Source organism: Varanus komodoensis, unplaced genomic scaffold (assembly GCF_004798865.1).
Source record: "Varanus komodoensis strain SLA01 unplaced genomic scaffold, ASM479886v1 scaffold28, whole genome shotgun sequence".
Classification (NCBI taxonomy): Eukaryota; Metazoa; Chordata; class Lepidosauria; order Squamata; family Varanidae; genus Varanus; species Varanus komodoensis.
Window position 1 is genome coordinate 646,615 of NW_025335727.1, and position 9,024 is coordinate 655,638.

Below are 9,024 nucleotides of genomic sequence, written 5' to 3' on the forward strand. Positions count from 1 at the left end.
TTTTTTTAGGATCAGTGGATATTTGAACAGCATTACCTTCGTGTATGAAGTTTATTCTTCAAAGGCTACTTAGTCCGCTGTGTGTTTGATTTACTGTACAATATCTCATTTTTTGTCACAAGTTTTTTTCTATTATTTACTAGTAGGGCAGCGTGGACATTACTGGCTTTTTTAGATTTGTTATTGAATTGTCCGCAGCAGCTCTTGTATAACTGGTGTAGATTGTGGATTCCTTCAATAATTCCACTACTGACTAAGAAAGTGATGTCAGTGATTGTGAGCAACAGATCTTCATAAATTCTGACTCTAGTGATGATGAGTTCTATGAGTTCAACGAAAACTAGAAGAGTACTTGGACTTTAAAGTCTCTCTTTTGTTAATGACAGTGATGATGGTTCTTAATGCCACTGTTGCCTGCTGTTCACTTTACAAGGTTGAAATACGGTATTACTGTATTCTGTTATAGTTTACTAAATAGTTTAGTAAACCATTTGATTCAGAATATTTTTCTTCTTGTTTTCCTCCTCTAAAAACTAGGTGCGTCTTATGGTCAGGTGCGTCTTATAGAGCGAAAAATACAGTATATCACATTGCAGTGAATTGGTAAAGCATCTAAAACAATTGTAATAGAAGCATAAAAATTTAGCCGTAAAACCATCTCTGGGCAAGAGTAAAACTGCTAACTTTACTGGCAGTGTCACACCTTTGGGGAAACCTACCTGCAGAGGTATGTCTTAGGTATGCTCCTGCTGTGAGAGCCACTGAGAGCCAGTGTGGCCTAGTGGTTAGAGCGTTGCACTAGGAACCTGACAGATCTAGGTTCAAGTTCCCACTCAGCCATCAAGCTCAGTGAGTGACTCTTAGCCTAATTGCTTCACAGAGCTGGCCTGAGGATAAAATGGAGTGCAGGAGGGGTCTATGTAAGCCCCCCATGGGTTCCTTGCAGGCAAAGGGGAGGGATCTAAATCAAGACAGAAAGAAAGACAGAAAAACAGACCGTTGCTCAATAGATACTGGACTAGCCTTGGCAAACGCCGCTCCGATTTCATCAGACTCCCATAATGTTGAATCTGGTGCCTGGCGACCAAGTCCCTTGCAGAATACAACTGTGCACAAACCCAGAAAGCTGACCCACCTGCTGAGATAAACCACTCATCCCCAACCCAGTGCTCTCCAGATGGTTCTGAACAGCAACTGAGCCCAGGCAAGAGCACGGGGAGGAGAGAAGGGGCAGCACCGTGGGAGTTCGGCCCCCAGTCTCCCAGAGCCCCAGCCCAAAAAGCCGGCCCCGGAACACAACAACTGGCTTTCTCCCGTCAAAACTGAGTGGAAAAGGCTCGTTTCATACTTTCCTTGCCAGCTCTGCTCAGAATCATGGCCAGCTACCTTTCTTCCAGGTAGCTTTTAATTATTGGAGGTAAGAACAGGGTGGGGAGCAATTTTGAGTGTACAAAGAACTGATAAGGAGAGAGTTAAACTTTCTTCTACCACATCAGACATAGCCTTGCCCTTATTTTATGGACACTAGGGATGCAAAGGCAGACAAAAATGGAAAAAAGGAGGTGGGAACTCTGCTTTGATTTTTTTCCACTCCACCCCTCCAGTTTTTCCCAAAATATTCAGAAAAGCAACAGGTTTTTTCCCCAAATGTTTCTGGGCCCTTGCATCTCTAATACACACCTGGCACAAATACCCGTTACTTCAGCAAGTGCCTTCTAGAAGTTTTGGACTTCAAATCCCATCAGCCCCAGCCAGCATGGCCCATGATGAGGAATGCTGGGAACTGAAATCTTGCTCACTTGCCTTCCCACTTCCTCTCTTGTCTTTACAATGTCAAAATGAAGAATATAAACTCCCCGAAATAAAGCAAACGTAGAATTGCTGGTGTTTGGTAATATCCGGCTCACTATCGCTGGTTAATGAGTTATATCGGCTTTCTTCCAACCTGTTGGCTTCCAAATGTTTATGGAACACAACTTCCACCATCCCCAGCCAGCCTTTGATGGCAGGATTTGAACGCGAAACCTCTGAGGGGTGCCAGCTTGGAGAAGGCTGGGCCTGCACTCAGCCTGAAGGAGTGTGGGGGTCCTGGAGAGATGCTGAGCGACACTTGCCTAAGCAGTGGCCCCTCCCCGATTCAACAGCCCATGAGGAAAACTCCTAACATGTCCTAATAGCCATTTCTAATGCAGTAGATTCTGCTGCTGGTCCTCAAGTCTAAAGCAACCAGGTGACCGTGTGCGTGCATGAATTGGGTTCTGCTGACTGTCCATCACATGGATGAGCAGGCCATCAGTCAAAAAGCTTTGAACTTCTGGGGATGAGGATGATGCGCAGTTTTGGGTGAGTGATGAGCCATTCCCATATGATCAGGCCGTGATCTGGGATCCAGGGGTCTTGGTTGGTCACAATTTCACACGCGCCAGCACTTTGATGCAGCTGCTAAAACAATGAATTTATTTATATTTATTTATTTATATTGTGATTTATATCCTGCCTTTTTCCTACAAAGGGCTCAAGGCAGCTTACATCATTCTCCTCCTCCATCTTATCCCCACAACAGCAACCCTGTGAGGAGGGTTGGGCTGAGAGTCTGTGACAGGCCCAAACTCACCCAGTTGGCTCCATGGCCGAGCGGGGACTAGAACCCAGATCGCCTGAGTCCCAGTCCCAGGCTCTTAACCACTACGCCACATAATGTCATTTTAGGCTGCATTAAGGATGCAGGCATTATGGTTCATGAGACGTACCAGTTGCAGAATATACTGTACTGGGCAGGTCCCATTAGAATACTGCGCCCAGTTCCAGGCACAGCATTTTAAGAAGGACATAAGCAGAGGAGGGTGAGCAGAGAGGCAAACTCTAGGAAAAATGCCTAATGGTAAGAGCTCTTTGATGGTGGAGTTGAATTCTGGGGGCAACAGTTACCTGGCAAGGATGCTGTGGCTGCAATACACCTGTTTTGAGCAAGGGGTTTGAATCAGCCACTCGGTCCCTTCCAATTCTCATATTCCAGGAATATTTGGGGTGAACCCAGCTTAAGCATGGGAAGAAGTAGCTCCGTCATTCTTGTTCTGCAGTTTTCTTTCCCCTCGAATCCAAAGCTGAACCTCACAGCCAAAGAGAGGCTTGCCTGTGCTAATGGAAGTAACCTGCAGCCTTGCTTTCCTCCCAGCATGCTGGTTTCTAATATCCGAGGAAGAGGCTTTCCCCACAAGACAACATTCAGACATGATGGCAGTCTCACATGCTGTATTTTCTTTTTCAGTCCATTTTTCTTCTACCAGCTCACCATGGCTTTTCCCTCTCCGTAGTTCTTACATGCAGAATATGCTATACATGGTTCCCCCCTCCAAACAGCCCTGCAAGGTAGTCTAGGCTGAGCAACTGCGGCTAGTACAATGCAATCCCTTGAGCTTGATGGATAAATCAAGATCTGTCCTCAGCTCTCCCCAGCCCTTTCCCCTCTAACCTATTCTCATCCAAGCTGGTGCTCCCCAGTCGCTCAAACAACTGGACTATTGGCTGATGGGAGTTGAAGGTCAAAATATTTGCACAGAAGGTAGTTCTCTAGAAGGTTGTGACTCCCAGAAGCTGCTGTCAGCATGGCGGGTGGTCAGCAATATGGGCGCTGAAACCCAGAATATCTTGAGACCCACTTTCGCAAGTCCTCCCCACGAAACTCAGGAGCAGCTCAATCCAAGATCGATTGTGCTATAAATTAGATCTAAAGCGGACTGGCCCAAATGCCTCAGTCTAAGATATTTTGGACTGCAACTCCCATCAGCCGTGAGCAGCATGGCCACTGGTCAAAAGTAGTGAAGCCATAGTCTAAAATATCTGGAGGGCATCATCTCAGGCACAGCTGGTCTACCATCCAGTAAGAGAACAGCTGGTCACCAGCAAGAAGTGAAGAGCTGAAGAGCAAGAACTGAGCCTCTGGCATTTAGCAGAGAAGGGTCCTTGACACATTGCTGAGGTTCTGGATAGAAGTAGGACATCAGGTGGATCAGAAAACTGAGGCGTGACGGGCCGCACAGTGGCAGAGCTGGAGGGACAGATCACAAAGGGCGATAACAGGGTTAACGCGATCTAATGAGGGTCCCACATTCCATGCTCAGGGAAAATGCAGATTGCTGCAGATTGCTGCGGGCCAGCATTGCAGCTGTGCTAACAGGGTGTTACATGAGCGTGCACAGCTTGGGGTGGGGGATGGAAAGAACCTGAGCAACTTGAAAGTGTTGTCTGGGGAGAACAAATTTAGGATGTGCTTTAGAGGAAAGATGCGTGCTAGCTGAAGGACCAAGTAAGAGAGAAGAGTCCTGCTCAGGGAGACGAATCTTACAGCGATTCTGTGCATGCTGCGGGAGGGAGCAGAATTCAGGACAGACCCGTTGCCAACTGCAAGGATGCTTCAGAGTTTATAAACATTCCCCATTTCAGCCCCCTCACTTTGTAAATTGGCACCTTCAGGGAGAAAACTTAACAGAGCCTTCCTCAGATGCGTTTGTTTATTTTAAAGAAGGTGTTTTCCACACAGGTGGGAGATCAAAAGGACGAACGCCTCTCTAGTGGTCTCCCTGGCCCAGCCTGCCATAATCTTGTGCCCTTCAGATGTTTTGGGATACAACTACTATCATCCCCAGCCAGCATGGCCAATGCTGCTGGGAGTTGTAGGCCAAAAGGGTGAGAGATTTTGAGCAGGAATGCGGCCAGACAAGAAAAAGTTTCATAATCCTCCACCCCAGGTCAGTCTTTTACCCAAGTAAAGCCGTTACTTTATGTAGCCATGTTTGTTTGCGTCCTTAAAACCAACATCCAATACTTTGGAGAAGCAATTTGAGCACAAGATCCAGTAATGTACTCGACACATATGTGTGAGTGTACTGTTTTAATTTTATCATCGTCGTCTACAACAGCATCTCTGTACCACCCGGTCTCTTGGCGCTGATGGGCTTCTGCTGTCTATGCCCTGGACGGAGGCAGCAGGGAAAACCCCACAGAGGAAGCTCCGTACAACCGAGACACAAAGTTTCCGGACCCCGGAGTCTGCTTCATGCCATGCTAATCTATCTGCAACAGTTCCTCATGGGCCCAATGTGTTGCCAGAAATCCAGCACACGCCGGACACTGAACCGGAGAATTTTTACATCCAAAGCACATGTTTTGCACTATGTTCCTTCCTCAGCGTCCCTCAGCTGTCATCCTCTATTAAAATCTGAAACTTAAACCAGCAGGCTTTATGCTGGCTGTAGGACGTGAGGTTCTACATATATTAAATGCTTTATCAGAGTGTTCCTTCTACCAACAAGCCCCAAATTCCTGGAAACCCTCCTTCCACGGACTGTCACTCTTTGGAAGCAGCCGTCTTTGTGGTCTGAGCACTGATCCTCTAGCAAAGGCCAGCGTTGATGAGGCTGGGGGATTAGTCCATCGCCTGGACAAGTGGGTGGGAAGCCCTGCTCCAGTTTGACTACTTGTAGCTGGGGGGTAGGGATGGGGGGTGGTTTCTGTGGCCCTTTCAGCCAGCCTCCCCCACTCTGGGGCTTTCCAGATGTATTGGACTACATTTCCCAGCATGCCATGTTGGGACTTGTACGCCAACATATCTGGCAAGGGCCAAAGTTGGAGAATAGGTAGCTTTCGGTGTTGTTGGACTACAAGTCCCATCAGCCCCAGGCAGCAAACACACTAGTAAGGGATGATGGGAGTTGCAGTGAACACTGCTGGAGGGGGATCAGTCTTTATCTGTAGACCAAAATGCACTAACCTAGGCATACACTCAATCAAGCACTGCGGATTTAGGAAACTCACATAGGATTGGACTGTTAATTAGGGGTAGTTCAAAAAATTTAAAAAAAGCAGCACAAGTGAAAGCATGTTAATGAACGGCTAATAGCGCATTGCTCTGATTAATGATGGAACTTAACAGGCCACATTTCTCAATGTATGTAATCTTCCTTTGAAGTTCAATTTGCACAAAATACTTTGAGCAGGGCTGGGTGAATAAAGTAAATGGATGAATTCCCTAAACAACAGGGAAGCGATTTGTTTGACCACTCTAATAATCCTTTAAAAACATGTTTTAATTTTCATACCAGGATCAGCACTTAACTACTTCAAAGTTCTTACAAAAGGTAGTGAACTAGTAATTATGGATGTAATCCTACTCTTATTTAGACAGACAAAACTCCTACAACTTCCAACATGGTTGCAGAATGCTAGGTAGGACTTTTTCCATTTTAACATGCTAAGACTGTGTCCTAAAACTGCTTTTTAAGCAGGAGTTGTAGTTCAGTCACTTTTACAGAAAAAAATTATGCATGTCTATTCAGAAATAAGCCCCAGTGAATTCAGTGGGACTTACTCCCATGCAGTCCGGGTAAGGTGGGAGTTATAAACCAACACACTGGGAGGGTACCAAGTTGAAGAAGGCTGAGTTAAAATACTGGTTCACATCCCCACTCAGCCATGAAGCTCAGTGAGTGACCACCTCTCTGCCTAGCCTACCTTGCAGGGCTGTTCTTTATTTTTAACACAGCAATGTCGTTGAATGCCAGCTCTTTGGCTCAAACCTTCCAATGCAGTTTACAACAACTGAACACACATTACAACACGCTGTGTTCAGTCCCAGCTGCAAGGAAAAATATATAAGGGATTAAAGCTGCGAAAAGAAAAGGACCTTAACCTGACAACCGAACAGCACTAGTGCTGGAACCTGCACGGTCCCCCTCCCCCCGAAGAGATTTCCGCAAGGGAGGTGCCACCACGAAGAAGTCCATCCTCCTCCTGCAATAGCGTGTCTCACGTGCATTCATGGCGGCATGTGGAGGAGGCCCTGTTTCAGCATGTGGGCGCTGCCCATTTCATCCTGACGAGCCCATACGAGTGTCACTTGCCCTGCCATGGATCCAGAAACAGCAACCTGCTCCGAAAATGCCCCAGCTCACTTCCTCCCACACTCATGTGCACAGGAGCGCATCTTGCACAATGGCCTTGACATCATTGCCTAGCCCTCCTCCTGTGCTCCCAAAATACCCTCTTGCATCACCTTGGTCCATGATGGCAAAGTCTCCTTAACATCCAGTCAAACACATCCAGAATCAGGACTCTGGCTTGCCCACCTCCCAATCCTTCCTAGGACCAAAGCGGAGTTCCTGTGGAGCAGACCAAGCGCCCATCTGGTCCAGCATTTTGGCCACGGAGCAGGCAAACCTCCACAGGAAACCCATAAGCCGGATACGAGTGAAACAGCACCTGCTCGCCCATGCTCCGCAGCAACTGGGGTACACAGGCATCCTGCCAATGACACTGGAGGTAGCCTAGAGCCAGCATGGACAGTCCTTCTCTTTCGTTTATTTGTCCAGTCTTTAAAATCCACCCAAACTTGTGACCACTTGTCTGGTGGCAGTGAGTTCCACAGCTTCCTTCAATGCCCACTCGGTGCCTAGTGTGGCACCCTGAACTTTGTCAAGTCCGGGATGCTCCCACAAAGCCTCAAATCCCGCACCCTCGCACTTGCTTATTTCTTTCTGCCGAGTGGTCTGGGGCACATGAACACTTCGGAGGAAAGCTCCGCGTTGCCAGTGCAAGGGGGGGGGGAGTCAGTTGGGGAATTCAGAGAGGAGGATAAACTTCGAGGAGGGGACACGATCGCGCAGCGGTGGAACTTCGCGTGCGGAAGGTCCCAAGTTTGCAGGTTGTTGCGGCTGTTCTTTATCTGGCAGCAATGCGCCTAGCGTTAAAAAGCCACGCGACTCTAGGCGGCGAGAGAAAGACACTCTACACATGCTCAGGGATCCCCGACTGAACCTGGACGATTCCCCGTTTTGAGTCAGCCCTTCCACGGCCGGCCGATCTCCCCCGTTCATGGAGTGGCGCGGCGGACGGGGGGCGGGTCGATGACTAGCGCAAAAGGTCCCGGGACGCCCCGCGGTCTTGGCAAGCGCCCCCCTCCAGCCCCGGACCGGCTCTGGAGAGGCGCTCTGCATATGGTCGGATCCGCTTCCTCCCTCCCGCGCACCCCGCGCTGCAGATGAACCTCGGAGCGATTCCCTGCCCTGCCGCCGAGAAACCGTCCTGCGGGGCAGCCGCAGAGGGAGCGCCCGAGCGCCTCCTCCGGACGGGCCGGCGGGGGGGCCGGCGCACTCACCAGGGTCTGCTCGTACTGCAGCGCCCGCTGCTCCAGGCCGCCGTCCGCCGCCATCCCGGCCGCCTCTCCGGATCCCGCGCTCGCCCGCAGCGCCTCCTCTCCTCGGGCAGCGGCGGCGGCGCTCGGCTCCTCCGCCCGGCGCCTGGCCTCGGCGGCGCTCGGCTCCTCTCCCCTCCTGCCTCGGTCCCCGCCCCCCGCACGGGGCGGGATCGGACTGGCTGCCCGGGACAGGCCCCGCGGCGGTCGCCCCGCCTCCGCAGGGGCAAGGCTCCGGGGAGCCCGCCCAGGGGCGCTGAGGGGCGCCCCCGGCCCGCTCCTCTCCGCCCTCCGCGCCTGCCCGCTCCACGCGCGCGCGCATCCTGCCCCGGGATCTGCGCAGCGCGGCCTGCGGCTGCCCGGCTTGAACGCGCCGGGAAAGATGGAAGGAAGGAAGGAAGGAAGGAAGGGCCGCGCGCGCGCCGCTCCGCACCGCACCGCGCCGCGCCGCACCGTCCCGTCCCGTGCGCGCCGCTGCGCTCGGCGCGCCCGATCTGGCCTCCGTGTCGGGGCAGCGCGCACGAGCGCAAAGCGCGCCGCTCGCCGACCCCGCGCAGGTTGGATGAGAGCCTTCGCGCGAGCCAGCGGCGCGGGGCGCGTTTTCAGACTGAACCAAACTCGCGTTAAGATTTTTCCCCCAGGCCTCCATCGTACCTTCTTAACACGATGCTTCAGGGAGCCAGAGGTAGCGGAAGAATTGCCCCAATTTCTCTCGCCGCCACCGCGTAGCCCCATTATGTGCCCTCAGCGCGCTGCCAGCTGCCCCGAGAGCTCACGGTCACCCTTCCCTTTGCGGTTTCAGCCCGCCCCGATCCACGGCTCGGGAAGCACCAATA

At 51.1% G+C, this 9,024-nt stretch overlaps 1 protein-coding gene across 2 annotated transcripts in view; it reads right to left on the reverse strand.

Annotated features, from left to right (window-relative positions):
• CLCN2 (chloride voltage-gated channel 2) overlaps positions 1-8,226 on the reverse strand; it is a 72,014-nt gene extending 63,788 nt beyond the window's left edge. For both annotated transcript variants that reach the window (XM_044434630.1, XM_044434629.1), the window contains exon 1: positions 8,153-8,226. In XM_044434630.1, the coding sequence (XP_044290565.1) occupies positions 8,153-8,206 (54 nt within the window). In that variant the 5' untranslated portion in view covers positions 8,207-8,226. The remainder of the gene's footprint in view (positions 1-8,152) is intronic.
• Positions 8,227-9,024: the final 798 nt, after the last annotated feature.